General features: G+C 38.8%; 1 protein-coding gene across 4 annotated transcripts in view; it reads left to right on the plus strand.

Annotated features, from left to right (window-relative positions):
- Positions 1-15,321, plus strand: part of CAP2 (cyclase associated actin cytoskeleton regulatory protein 2) — a 71,040-nt gene that overhangs the window by 43,635 nt on the left and 12,084 nt on the right. For all 4 annotated transcript variants that reach the window (XM_026113301.2, XM_064507016.1, XM_064507018.1 and 1 more), the window contains 3 exons: positions 2,297-2,440; positions 2,673-2,758; positions 4,816-4,921. In XM_026113301.2, the coding sequence (XP_025969086.1) occupies positions 2,297-2,440; positions 2,673-2,758; positions 4,816-4,921 (336 nt within the window). The remainder of the gene's footprint in view (positions 1-2,296; positions 2,441-2,672; positions 2,759-4,815; positions 4,922-15,321) is intronic.

Here is a 15,321-nt window from a genome sequence, read left to right on the forward strand (position 1 = left end):
ACTCCTGCAGTGGACTTTTGCTGTGAAATTATTTAAATCTGCTACATTTTTATAAACAGTTGATTCACTGGACAGGTAAAAAAAAGTCAGGTGTTTGGAGGGATAGAAATTCTATCTGCATTTGTAAGAGAAAACTCTTACAAATGTGGTTGGGAGTTTTTCCTCCAACGCAGGTGGAGTCAGAGGAGCAGTGAGTCTTTAGTCACCATTCAGAAAAATGTTTGCTCTTTATCTATGATTTTTTATCTGTAGATATCAAAGTGTTCTGTGAAGAAAAACAATTATATTTGCATAACTTCATATATAGGAAGTTGGAACACAGAAAGGTGAAACAGCTTTCTTGATGTCTGATGATAATTTGTGGAAGAGCTGCAAGCAGAACCCACAGTTATGGACTCTGTGCCCTATTCACAGAAATGTGCTGCCTCTCAGTGCTGTCTAGATATACCAGGCATCTGTGGAGCTGTATTTTTAGCCCTGATATTCTCTTTGGCTGGAACTGGGCCATGAAGATTCACAGTAAGCTAAAGACTGTAAATATCCCCTAGACTTTATAGGAGGAAAACTGGCATAATATCAAAGCAGAACAAGCACTTTCTTTAATTTCAGCTTTGTTAACTACTGTCATACTTGAAAGATTTCCCTGTAAAATAAGAAAGAACCAACCAGCTGCAGCATGTTGTAAACAAGCAAAAATTAGAAAGAATTCCTGTAGACTTGATCGTATTACAGTAACAAAATCATTTTTTAAGAACTACAAATCATGGAGGTTTCAGAGTTTCTTCAGACTTAATGACTTATGCTGGTCATTAAGCCATAAACAAAGAAACTTTTCATCTCCCACTAATACTGTAAACTTTCATTTTCTCCCAAGCCATTTCTCTGTAGGAAAAGACCAAATATCCCTGTGTATTTCAGATACACTGGCCTTCCTCAAAATGACATTACTACTAAAATATTAAGGCCTCATAGTTGGTCCAGAATTCCTTTTAAATTTCAGAGCCTGAAGGGGTTTTTTTTGTCCTGTTTTTGGGGGTGTCTTTTGACCACTGTTGATCCATAGTAAACTCAACACATTTATTTTAAGATGACATAGAATTCTGTAAAGCAGAGGTCTCAGGGGAGGGTGGAAAAAAATTTCTTACAGATGACAGACAGCAAGTAACATACGTATATTGTTTTGTGTGTGTCATGACAGCACCAGTCCTCCAGAATATAAGAACTAATTTTCTCTAGCAAGTAGTTAATTCCAGTAAACAAATACTCCTGAGAGAAGGTGAAGAAAAAAAGAATACCTAGTTTTGCTACACTGTCAGGTAAATATTCGAATGCTCTGAGTGCTTCCTGAGCAAAGGGCCAGGGAAAATCAGAACTGTGCATTCCCGTTGGTGGGACATGGTATGGATTCTGTGAGCATACTTTCAAAATAAAGAATTGGACTCTTTTATAGAAAAAATTTATAGGGTTGCAAGGTACAGCAGTTCTTTTGCTTGTAAACTAGTGACTGCTTCCTCCTTAATAGCAACATGTGCTGTTAGTTAGTGCTCTAATTTAGTTTTTTTGAGACACTGGGCCAGCGTGATTAGCATTCACTTTGCACAGGAGAAGAGCTTGGGTAGCTTCTACATTCATTCTGCTTTTCTCTTCATTCCATACAGTATTCCTTCCGCTCAACAGTCATTCCCCTGGATACCATTCGTTTGTGATTAACACTGGGGAATTTCCCCAAGCTATGGTTTGCAGGCAATATGTTTCCCATTAAATGCTCCCACACTGCTTGCAGCCAAAGGAAATTAAAACATTAAAACTTAGCAATAAGGAAAGCTAAAACTGATGTTGCCTTCAGTGTATTACTTTCTCAGTCTTGTTGTCAGCTGATAAGAGGCCACTGACCTAACAAGTAGTTTGTATTTTTTATAGAAAGAACAGCTTGAGTAATAACATGAAAAACTCAAGTCAGTGTAGACACTCTCAAGAAGTTCCAGGGATATCACAAGAAAAACAGAAACAATCTGCTAACTCTATGATAGGGGGTCTCTATGGGTCCTAACCTAGACAGCATGTAAAACTGCTGCCAGTACTGAGAATAATTAATGCTGCAACACATTATTAGTACTTAATGTCTTGTGCATTTTGCTGCTACAGGCAGAGTAGGGTAATTTAAATTGTTACTTCAGCGTAAGAATATGCTGACCTTTCTTCCCAACTGTTAAATCAATGGGCAGGGTGGACAATGTTAAACCACGGCATGTTTTTGGCCTGCCCATTACGACAGCAATGTCATGGTTTTTTGCAGAATGAGGTAGCAACACTTCTCAAACCAATATCAGAGAAGATTCAAGAAATCCAGAACTTCAGAGAAAGGAACAGAGGAAGTAAGATGTTCAACCATCTCTCGGCTGTCAGTGAAAGCATACCTGCACTTGGTTGGATAGCAGTGGTGAGTCACACACAGAAGTCTGGGAGGGCTGTGAAGGTGCTTCTGGGTCGTGTGACCCAGAACAGTTCCAAATATTGCTGAACTTTGCAGTCTCATCTGCATAGTCCTTCAGTCTACTACACCTTCGAAGGTGTTTTATAATATACCCAATATATCAGGGAAGGTGTCTTACTAACGTTTTACCTCCTTTCTCTTTCTGTTGTTTCCTGCTACCATGGGGTGATGGTCCTAGTCTCCTAAACCAGGACCTTATGTCAAGGAGATGAATGATGCCGCTACCTTTTATACTAACAGGGTATTAAAGGACTACAAGCACAGGTATGTTGCCAAGCCCCAGTATCTGCTAGCCACAGGGAGGGAAGAGAGTATTAACCACATTAATAGGGTTTGCAAAGCCATCACAAAAAGTGTTTTGTAGACTACAAAGTACTTGATACAGTCCGACTGCAGTAGCATATTTTCCCCTCCTCATCTTTGACCTGTAGTGTATTGCAGTGAGAATGGCAGCAGTATTACCAGTGCTGGTGTTAGCTCTCTGCAAATTATATAGTTATATTTCATGTTCTATGGTGCCAGCACCATAAGCATACACGCAAATGTATATTTCCATATGAACATGCAGCTAGCTAGCTGCAGCATGTCCTTGTCTCAGTTGCACACTGACACTGCTGCTGTTCTTGCTCTACACTTGAAAATGAGCATTTAGGTGCTAGGAATATACAGCTGAGTGTCTACTTCCATAGCTCCCAAAGTGATTTTTTGTACTACTGCATTGTTTTAAAGAGCACAAGGAACTCACAGAACAGCTCCATGAATGAGATCTGAGAGAGAAACAGAGAAAATACAGGTCCTTCCTATGCCCTTTTTAAAAAGCTTTCTATGAATCCTGTTGACTTGGCATTTTTGGAGGCCAGATTTTGGCTCTTTATTTTACATCCTCAGTGAAGAACAGTATTTGCAGATGAGTTTTTCCTCTTTAATGATCATTTTATATAACAAATTAGGCTGATAAAAGCCCATATTTTGTCCTTTTGTTCATATTAAATGCCAGCTTTACTGCTGCATCTAGCACGCAGCATCTAGCTTTTATCTAGCACCTTTCTTTAGCAAAGGTGTAGCAATTCTTGAACTATTTACTCTCTCCTAGGTAAAATCTATGCTTATATTTATATATATGTGTATAAGCACGTGTGTTTATTTCTATGTGTATGTATGTGTATATATACACATATATTTATATATTTATAATGTAATTTTTATATATTTATTTTATATATAGAATTATATATTATTCTTGAAGCCCTAGCTTATCTACTTGGCATAACTGAAGTTCTTCGCAATGTAACTTTAGAAATACTTATTCTGGAGAAATAAAATGTCTCTCATAAAAGTATAAACAAGATCAGAAACATTAGTCAGATGTTAGCTTAGTTCTTCTCCTAGTGAGGAATACCTTTCCTGTTTTTTATTGAGTATTTGATCATAGCACAATGTCTTTCAAAGCAGTGGAAGGTTCTCCCTTGACTTCAGTAGGCTTTTGGAATAAACCCAGTGGCCCAGATCCTCAGCAGTATTAAGCATCAAACTCCAAAGGAAATCAGTTGAAGGTAGGCACCCAAATCCTTGTGAGCATCCAGTCCTTAACAATCCATAGAATCCATAAGCAATTCTTAACTGGATCTTCATAAGTAAAAGGACTCCATCCTACGAGCTGTTTCTCCTGGACATATTTCTTGTTCTCACTTACTGTCCCTCCGGAAGTCCAAGCCTCTCAAATAATTATTCCAAAGCCAACTTTTGACTTGTGCTTTTAAATTCTTGACTTATAAATATCTTAGTCTGATTGGTATAACATGATCTAGAATTATCTAACAGAGAACTGGGTGAAGGCTGTTTTATGAACAGTCCTCATTCAGTTAGTTTCTCTTAGTTTTGTGACACTGGGGTGACACTGGCTGTGACGCTGGCTACATTTGAACTTAGAAACTAGAATTTTTTACAGAACCAACTGATTTTTCATTTTCTAAAATTCAGGACCCTGAGACTGAGTCTAGGTAGCTGGTACAGAGCTCCATATAGCTTTAGTGTTACTTCAGTTGACTTTGAGCCTGAACAGGATGATGACACACCCTGCCAGCAGGAAGCGGTCTGTGCTAGAGCCATCCTTTGCCCTTGTTTGTCCTCTGGAAGGATCGAAAAGCTTTCCAGTCTGGTAGGCCTCAGTATCCATACTGGGCTGGCTGACTGCCTGCTGACTCATTTGTCCATGGCTACAAGGCAGACATTGTGCTTTACATGCTTTAAACATGGATAGCAATGCTTTCTGTTTTTAAGCACAGACATTCACACATGCAAATATTGTCTCTGTTTTACAGTGATGAACGCCATGTCGATTGGGTGAAGTCATATCTGAACATCTGGTCTGAGCTTCAAGCTTATATCAAAGAGCATCATACCACAGGTCTTACCTGGAGCAAAACTGTAAGTACTTCATGAAGAACCTTAAAATAACAGTAACCACTTTGACTTTTAATGGAGGTCATAGGTCAGGAAAAATAAATATCTAGGCCAGGAACAGAAGTCATGGTCCATGGACTTCCCAACCAAGCAATAAAGTTTGAAAAACAGATGGAGAAGATATATTAGACCACTGTGGTACAGGTTTCAAGGAAGATGGAAGAACTATTCGGGAGGACTGTAGCCATAACCCCTCGCAACAGAGGAAGAGGAAAGGCAGACTCAGTTCTCCAGGCCTGCTATGGCAGAAGATGAGAACAAAAACAAAAAAACATTTAAAAGGAAATGTCAGACTAAAGGAAAATTGAGTGAGCATGAGGGGAAAAGGAGAAGAAAGGTAGAAAGAACCTAAAGACAGAGAGAGATCTAATAACAGGAAAAAGAAACACAAGGGATACATACCAAGTTATTACTTCATAGGTAGCCATCTTTATAAAACTGTTATTTTATACATATAGAAATAGTTTCTGAAATACATACTTCATATTTCTGTATGTGTATATATAGAGGGAGAATATAATTGTGTGCATAACTATTTATACTCTCTGTATTTATGTAAACATTTTCTGTGCGTTACATCTGGGATGCACAGCAAGATGAGGGCAATGAATATTTTTCTCTGAGAGGTGTAAACAGGAAGAATTAATCCCCTGTTCAGTATAAATGTAAGAGTTTATGTCCACTGTCTAAATTAATGGAATGTTCCACCTAGGATTAGAATTATGTACTCACATGTTTATTATCAAGCTAGGAGAATTACTGAAGTACATCAAAAATATAATCAGCCATCTCTTTGGTGTCATCATCTCCTGAACTTATCAGTGCACAAGCATACTTGCACATACAGCCATTCACACCAAGGCAGAATATCTTTTCTTCTGTATAGGCAAATAAACTTAAAAAACTTAAATGACTCTTAAGTGGACTGATATAAGCCACCAGATAAATAAATTCCCAGACCAAACCAGTGTAACATCTTAGGGACATAGGGAACTAAAGTACAGCTTTATGATAGAATGTATCTTAACATCATATCTAAAGAAGTTACTTCATCTCCTCTTTTGCAGAGGTGATAACTATGTGAAAGAATGTAATCCTAATAGTTTTCTGCTCCTTACTCCCTCAGCAGTCTCCCCCAGAACTTCATTCTACATATATTCTTTAATTCTACCTAGCCACAGGACAAAGGCTAAACTTCCCATCAAATATAATAGGAGTTAGATCATCCCTGTGAATGATACATATCAGGAAAGGATAACTATTGACATGGCTCCTCAGAAGAATTTATGTATAATCTATGACTTGCACATAAGGAGTTGACACTTTTTCATGATATGCCAAATACTTAACTTTACTGTGCTCAACAACAGACTTTGCAACTTCAGCTTCTCACTCTTCTCTAGAGATTGTACAAGATCTTAGAGTATTTAAGTATTCAAGTGCAAGATCAAACATGGAGAATCTACGATTTGCATGTACTTTTTAGTTTGAAGAGAAGTAAAAATGTTTAAACCTGATAAATTAGATGTCTGTAATTAGCTGCTGCTTTGTAGGTTTCTGTAGAAACAATTTAAAATATTAAACGGGATTCTCTTATTTAGTACAAAATTACACACATTTGTTGCTACATCCTATTCTGCCTTAATCAGTGAATGTGATAAGAACTAATGATTCTGACATGATTACTAGATAAGGGGGAAAATATCTAGTACCCTGTCAGCAGAATAAGCCTGAGAATCTGGGCCAAATTTATTTCTGTTAATGCAGAGAAAGAATCATCTTCACCTTTAATGGAACTTTATAAGTACAGAAATAGTGTTATAAGACAAGGTTTTATTACTGTCATTTTATCAAATAGGAGTCATTCTCAGTGTTGTAAGTGCTGGCAATCTTATCCAGAAAGGTAGCTACTGCAGATCATATTTGGTCTTAAAAATAGCATCTCAGCCATCATGTCTCTGTATTTCCCCTTCTTCAGTTATGCAGGAAATTGAATACAAAATCTAGCTGTGACTGTTCATATTAAGGATAGTTTCCCCCAAACAGTGCTCATTCCATTATGAGTGATGACTCCATTACTGCCTCTGATGTATTGATATCACTAACTTTGGATATCACTCATCACCTCTGAAAGAGGCTGTATTGGAAGTATGGGTCATTTAAATTATCATTCATGTAATGTGTGGCTCAAAGATTAAAATGGAAACACATTTTTATGGATGTATAATTTTTTAGGTTTTACTTCATGTACATGTAATGAAATTAGAATCCAGTAAATTAGCAAGTTGTTTAAATAGCTTGTTTTTTAAGTGTTGTTTAAATAGTTTTATGAAGCTTGGTAACAAATACATTCAAGAAAGCAATGAGTTACTAAAGCGATACTTTGGTTTTTATTATACATTTTAAAGTTAGAATGAAACAGTCACAGATTCGTGCTGCGTGAAGCTAAGCATAAAGGTCTGCAGAATCAGGGCCTAGACAGAAATACAATATATATAAAAGCTTCAGAAATATTCCAGACACAGTTGTTAATCATTGCACACAGCGGCTTCCACTTATATGCATAAAAGGAAAAAGCAGTAGTTTGGCATGGCATTGAGAAAGTGGCACATTTATGAAAGGCAAAAGTTGATACAGAAATGCTATTTTATAGAGATAGAGAGAAAAAAAGTCTTTGGCCAGTATGAGTACACATTTATAAATACATTATAGCAATAATATACCCTTCATATCTGCAGAAGTCAACAAAGCAATGCTAGAAGCTTTATATAAAAAGCTACTAAGTAACATATTTGGGCATTTCTAAAGAAACTGAGGAGTCAGGGAGAACATTAACTACTGCTTCTTTCCAAACTGTATTCTCATAGCTTGAACTGCAACAAAAACTCAGTAACATCAGCCTAGATCAGACTAAGCTTGGATTTACAAAGAAGAAGAGACCGTTTTTTAAATGTGCAGTTGGCCCCTTTATCTATGGGTGCTGTGTATTGTAGTGTGCATTTCTGGCCGTGCTCCATGGCAGTATCACAAAGCCGCACAATTTCCAGCCCCCACATACCCTTCCATCAAGCTGCACAGGGCAGCTGCAGCGAACCCTGGAACAGATCATTAGTGCATATTGTCAAGTGTTCCTGTTGCTGGCAGCAGCACACGCACACTTTAGAGGACAGTGAAAGAAATGTCTTAATAAATTACAAGACAGGGACACTAAAACACGTGCAAAAGGTTGAAAGAATAGCTAACCAATTGCCTCTGACAGTAACAGGTACCTCTATCAGCTTTATAAAAAATTGGTGATAAAAACAGATGCATAGAGATTTTTATATCTGACACAGTTCTCTCTCCTTACTCATGCTGGTTCTGATTCTGCCAAGTTGTGTGACAGTGTTTGACTCCCTGAGGCATCCTACTGAAATGTATGGGACTGTGTGAGGAGAAAGCCAAGAAATCAACGGAGTTAAGCACCTTCAAACCTTTGTGTATCTGAGCCTGATTTACTACTAATGGGGAATGATGGTACAAAACTGGTCCCTAGGTAAACCCACAGGCCTTTCAAGACATCATGGATATAGTTAGGATATTTGGTGGTATTTTGTTCACAGAAGAAATCTACATATTTAAAGTGTGCATCTTTGTGAGCAGGATTGTCCCAGAGAACAAAATGCTGCCACTGTCGACTTTTATCATGATCTGAAGTCTTGATTTTCATTAACATTAACAAGAATGTGCATGTGTCAGACACAATATGCCTGTCGGTGGAAGTCAGAGGGATCTATAGTCATTTCCTTAAAAGTGTAATTTTGGAGTTCATTATCTTGACTGTAAAGTATGAGCGCCTTCTGCCACACATATAGCCTGTGGTCAGCAGCGGCTCACTATACTCACTTTATCTTAATTTAGCCATCTTGATAATGGGAACAATAGCAATTACCAACCTAATGGAGATTTGCAAGTTTTAATTTGCTACCAGATTTTACATTCTCAGATGTCAGTGAGTTTTGTACAAAAGCTGTTACTATAAAGAAATATTTAAAATGTCCAATATAGCATTTTACCCATGCAGCAATTCATGTTTGCTTGTTACAACTTTCTGAAATCTACAGCTGTAGCAGTAACCTATGTCTTTTTCAGTTGTCATTGATAAACAGCAAGTGTCCTTTTTTCTTTTTTTTTCTTTTTTTGGCCTAAAGGGGTTTCTATTGAAGCATGGCTCTTTTTTCCCTCCTTGCTTTTTTCTTTTTCTCTTTTTTGGTGGTGCAAAGAACTGAACAGCTGTAATATAAGCTCACAAGAATGCCTCATAAAAGTTTGTTTGCTACAAGGATTGCATGAGTAAGCTAGGGGAAGGGAAGCTTCTGCTCCTATTTCTACAGGTTAGCTTTGCAGCAATAAAATAACTGGCAATAATGAGAGCTTGCTGTAGTTTCCTGTACATAAAATAAATGTTAAGAAACAAAGCCTGCTCAAGGATTATTGTCCTAAACACTCCTCTCATTTGCAGGTGGAGCTGCAGTAAGTTTTTTGTTCTTTGTGTACAGTAGTCATTTGGGTCAAATTTTGCCAGCAGGATCTGAAGAAATATTCATAAAATAGGGGTGAATTTCATTACTGTGTTTGGTTTAATACTGAATTTCACTCAAGTTACAAATAATGTTTTCCCCCTATTTACAAATCAAAACAAATTTGTAGGAGGAAGTTTGCATCTTTACAAGTAATTGAGATTCATATCCTCCTCCCATTGAAGCCAATACTATATCTTCAGGTCTTTTTTCCTCACGTGTCATTTAAAAAAAAATTTATAACTCACCATATAGTATTCTAAAAATGCTCTTTAAAAGTTTAAATTCTCCACAGGCTTCTTTGGTGAAAGCCACCAATAGCTCAGAACCACTGAGAAGTACCACTGGAATTCATACATTAGCCTGTTTGAGTGTGATTATACTAGTCTCAGTACTGACATTGATCATTTCATTCTTGTGTAAAATAATCACCTTCAGACATTTTCTTATAAAACAGCCATGTCCCTTTCCTATACTGTCAAATTTTTCCTGTAATATATTGTCTGTCTGCATGTTGAGGTGAACAAGTTGCAAAAGACCAACTTCTGCAAGCAAAAGCCTCCTGTCATCCTTACTGTACCTCTTCTCTGCTATGTTTAGTTTGACCCATTTATCAAGAAGCCATCATCTGAGGCACTTCACTGAAGCTAAAGGTCAAAACTGTACAGCCAAATTCCATCCAAAGCCACAGCTGTGCAATCCCATTGGCCTCATTCAGAAGGAAGTAAGGACAGCATATACTGATTTAAATGTCTGTATCTTGAATACGATGTAGACCTTCTTCAGAGCTCTCAATTTTTCTGAGTCAAAGTTGTCCCCTTTCCTTCCTGGCCCTTTCCCTTCCCTTCCCTCCTTCCCATTTCCCTCTTCCCCCTTCCTTATACATTTTTGTTGGAAAAGTTGCATCCTTTAATCTTCACTGTTTCTTTCCCAGACAATAGGCAATGTTCAGCTTTTGGTACAGTGTCAGTTTAGAAACTGGCCATCAGAAAGATTTGAAGAAAAACTTCCTTAAGGCATCATCCTATTTGGAAACCATCCTATAAAACTGCCACACAGCTTGGAACACATCATCACAATTCTGCAGTTAGTTGCCTCTGGTGGAGAGTGCCTCAATTACATCCAACTCCCTTTGAAAGAAAGTAGTTTTACTCCCTCATTCCAAAAATACTTGTCTTTGCTGGAGGTCAGCAGTGTCCTTTCAGCATCAGTAGCCAAACACCATTCAAACATGTTAAGAGAGAACCTGGGAGAGACTTGTTTGATCATAGCTGTCAAACACAACCTGACCTGTAACATAATGCAACCTAGTTCCAGTGGAAAGGGGAGAGGGGAAAGGAAAGAGAAAATTGAAAATACATAAAATGGAAAGAAAGGAGAAAAGCACATCTATTAAAACTTCAATAAATTGCAAAAGGTACTTGTCTTCTTTTTAACTGAAGTTGTACATAAGTAGAAAATGGTTTAATGTGCCTCTCGGAGCAAGTTATTTATTGACAATTACATTAGCATACAGTTGCCAAACAAGTTAGAAGTCTTTGGCTGTGTAAAACATTTCTGATTGGGTAATTGTGAAGATGTAAGCACCATTTTAAATCCTGAACAGGTGATAAAAGGCAGAAATCTATTAAAAGGCGCTTCAAAGTGCACAAATTCAACAGATAAATAATTCTGCTGAGAATCACTAGCAAGAAGAGAAAGAGGGTGGGCTGGATTTTCTTGTTTTGTACTTTAACTCACACAGGTTAGAGGCCATGCATGTCAGCTGTTTCATCCACTGCGTATCTCAGGGCAGCATAACCCATTGCAAGCAGGTGGCTTAAAATATGCTAGGTAATAGGACTGTTGTGCTAAGCTACTTTTACACGAGAAACACCTTTAGAAGAGCTCTGTGCCCCGAGCCACAGTCCACCTGTTCCCAGAGGCTGATACATGATATTTGGAGCTTCATGATTCTTGTCTTTGGGTGTGCATATGTATGGAAAGAACAATATAGAATGCTGTAATCATTTTAGGCGTGAAACTAGGATTACAACAAAGTGGGGGAGAACAGGGGATATCCTTTTTTATGAGGAGAATGTAAAGTCCCCATTAGGATTCCTGTTTATCTGCTGTCTTGAAAAGGAGGCTTTTCAATAAATTAAGGAACGGATTTTATGCCTCCATTCAAGCCACCTGTTGCCTCAGCTGCAAATAGATACTTATATTTGAATATGAATTACTAATAAAATGAGTACCATATATTATGCACATATGCAATTTATTTATGTGCATTATATAGAAGTTTATAATGTACCTGTCCTCAGTAAAAACAATCATTACAGCTACAAGAGTTAGGTGTCCATTTAAATGCTTCGTAGCAGGTTTCCACCATAAGAACTTTGTCCCTCCCCAGCTTCTGTGCTTTGCTGTGTCAGCCAAAACTGGATAAACACAGAGAAACACGGTGGGTGTTTGTTCAGGGCCTGGCGCACAAGGTCCTCACCCCCCTCCCCACCCCCAGCCAGCAACACACTAGTATAGTAAGACTGTGTGCTTCCACTTCAACTCTGCCCAACTGCTACTGGGAAGCAGTGACAGAGGTATGAACCTTCCTGATTTTTGCCCTTTGGGGATCCTGGGCCTTGAGTAGGGCTCCTTAGTGCTATGATACTACAAATATAATAATGTGATATGGAAGATCAACCCAGGAAATTGTCAGCAAGAACAGCTCAGGAAATAGTAGCACCTGTGATGAGACATAAAAACAAATTCATTGTCTCTCAGTAGCTGGGTTTAGACCTAAAGAAGCCATAACTAATATCTCAAGTTGCATATGGCCACCAATAATTACTGACAGTGTGGCATCCAGAGCGCTTGTGTTAGGCATTGACAGCATTTTGTCTGGCTAACAAGACTGGCTGTTGCGCTGTGCTCCAGGGGAAGCCTTCAGGAGAAATGTGCTGTAAGCAAGGCCCAGCTTCCTAGAAGCAGAGTGCTTCACTCATTGCTACTGCAAATTGAAGGGATTTAAATGATATTCATCACAGATGAATTTTAACCAGCCAGCTGCCTCAACACAAAGTCATCTCTTTCTCTCAGTGAGCTGGCTAGGCGGCCAGCAAGGAGAAAAAGAAGACTACCTCACTCTTCTGCTAGTTCTAGCAGATAAATATAGAAATACAACATACTTCGAGGTTGTATTGCAATCCTGCAAACGCTCCCACAGTGATTATCCCCATTTTCAGATGCAGCCCCATGAGCAGCTTTGGACACTGTCACTCAGGGCAGCTGCTAAGCCACAGTCAATGGGAGTCCTTGAGCCCCTGTGCAGATGGCTCTGGGCTATCCAGCAAGGAGCAAACTCTGACACGTTTCTGTCACCCTGCTCAGAGCCTGTCTTAGTAAGAGGCTGAAGACAAAATTTTTCCCCAAGAGGAAATTTCTGGAATGTTCCATCGCCTACAGAGCTATAGATTACTACATGGAAGTAGGGCCATATTCTTGATAGGACCTCACTCAGGCAATTACATTTACCCCCCTGTTTCAGAAAGCCCCAGGAACGAGCTCTAAACTACAGCAAATTCACTACTGTACAAGGCTAGCAGGTTTAAAGTTAATGGCTTGTTTTTGTGTTACATTTTCACTAAGCAGGGCTAAAGCTATCCATTCCCCTGATATTTCTTTCAAGGGGTTCATTTGAAAATGATAGAAAATGGCCACTCCAGCACATGAATGAGAAAAATCGGCCATCAGCATTACTTGTCTTGCTGTCTATAGACACCAAAGCACTGAGAACAGCAGCTGTTACCAAGGCAAACAGCTGAAATAAAAGAGGAAGAAAGGGGGCTTGCAAATAACCGCCTTTGCTAGTCCAAATGGCTCTTAATACTCTTTGTGTAAAGATACACTGTTGTTAACATCTGCTCAAAGTTAATCTAAAGAGTTGTTTGCAAATAGCAAAGCTGGTAAGCAGCTGCTGCTTTACGAAAGATGAACTTTTGTGGGCATATAACATGCCATTTTTTCTACTCCCAACAGCTCTCATGAACACCACCCTATACAGAAAGGAAATGAATGGACTTTGTGAAGGGCACTTTAGCTGAAATTGGATAGGACTATACACCAGGGTTGCCAGATAGCAGAACAATTTAAGAGTCTAGTTCAGAAATATTCTAGACCCTGAGGGTCTAAGTGGTCTGTGAAAGGTGACAAAGAAAAGCAAACCAATTGCCAGTGACTTAGGTTGATAACATGCAGGTCTGTATATCAATAGGGGTCAAAACTAATCAAGAGAGAAAGTTGTTAGGACCACTTCTCTAGTGTGGTATTAAAACTGCTCTTTAGACTAGCCTGTTTGGGTACAGCACAGATCCCATCTCCTTGGCATGCAGAGAATGCAATAAGTGCACAGAATTTTCTGCACTTCCAGTCCATTTGTGTGCTTTCTGGCCCCTTGTTGGAGTTTCCCTGAGCCATTCTTCCCATGAAGAATTTCACATCACTTGAATATTTGTTTGATTTCAATCAGGCACAAGAAGACAACAAAAGCCAGAGAGGAAGCAGAACCCCTCTTTATGGTCTGTCTTTGTGTTCCTCTTGATTAGTGAGACTTGTCTGTCTTTTCCTAGCTGTTCTGTTTCAACTGGGGATTGGCCCCCTGGCTGTTTCTATGCTGTAAGATGGTAGTCCTACAGAAGAGCAGTTGGTCCTGGACTGTACTTTAGCAACCCTTTCTCCTTTGATTTGTCCTCAGGTTTTGCCTGGTCTAATTTATGACTGAAATGGATTGCAGTTTCCAGAATGGAATGGATTTTCAGATCCTGGCCATAAATGTTCAGACTTAACTGAAAACACCATGATGTTCTATTAAATTGTATAGCCATAACTCCAGTCATAGGCTAGAAAATAATTTGTCATGCAGGAGAAAAGTTTCCAACAAAGGTTCATTCCATTTCTTATTTCTGTGAATGATACCACAAAACTGAGAGAAAAAGGAGGCTGACTGAACCCCAGGTATCTCCCGAGAGCTTGTGACAGCTCCTCTGTAGTTATTAGGCCTCAGTGGAGCTCAGTGGAGACAGCCATTGACTTCAATGAGTTTTGGACCAAGCTTGTAAGAAAAGAGGAGGCAGATGGGCAGCATGAGTGAAAGGGATAATTTTTTGTTTCCTACTGTTACCCACTCAAAAGACTAGAATGTCTTCACTCCTCAGATCAAGGTCTGAGGTTTCTTTCTAGACCTAGCTACTCATCAGTGAGCACTGCTCTAGAAGGTAAAGATGCTTCTAGTTGCCCAGATCTTTTCCTACCTCTTCCCTTTACTTAAAAAGCAAATAAGACATTCTCCAGTCATACACAACAAGGTCTGAATGTGAATGATGTATTTAAAATCCCTGCTTTTTGTCTGTGCTTTCACAAGGTAGTTTTTTCAAAGTCCTGGGAGGAAGATCATCCACTCCCACAATTAAATCCCTCTGAGTTTTGCCTCCACCTTGCTTATATACACATTCCCATACTTTTGTTCCTGTTTGGAAAACCCTTCTTTTGACACACAGCTCAGCAGCAGCATTTGAATCTGGAGTCTGCAAATCTGTGATGGCCCTCACTTTGACAGTTCAAGCAAAGAGCCTGGCAGAGTGACCTGTCATCCCACAGTATATGCAGGATATCCAACTAACGCCTGCATCTATTTTCTGTAAAGCATCTTTGCAGCATTTGCAGAATTTAATTGGTGTTAATTCCAAAGTAACATCCACTGCTTCTGCTTCTGGGTGACAATTACTCCTCAAACAGTAAGTCTTTCACATACAAGTTTCTGGAATA

This window comes from Dromaius novaehollandiae, chromosome 2 (assembly GCF_036370855.1).
Source record: "Dromaius novaehollandiae isolate bDroNov1 chromosome 2, bDroNov1.hap1, whole genome shotgun sequence".
Classification (NCBI taxonomy): Eukaryota; Metazoa; Chordata; class Aves; order Casuariiformes; family Dromaiidae; genus Dromaius; species Dromaius novaehollandiae.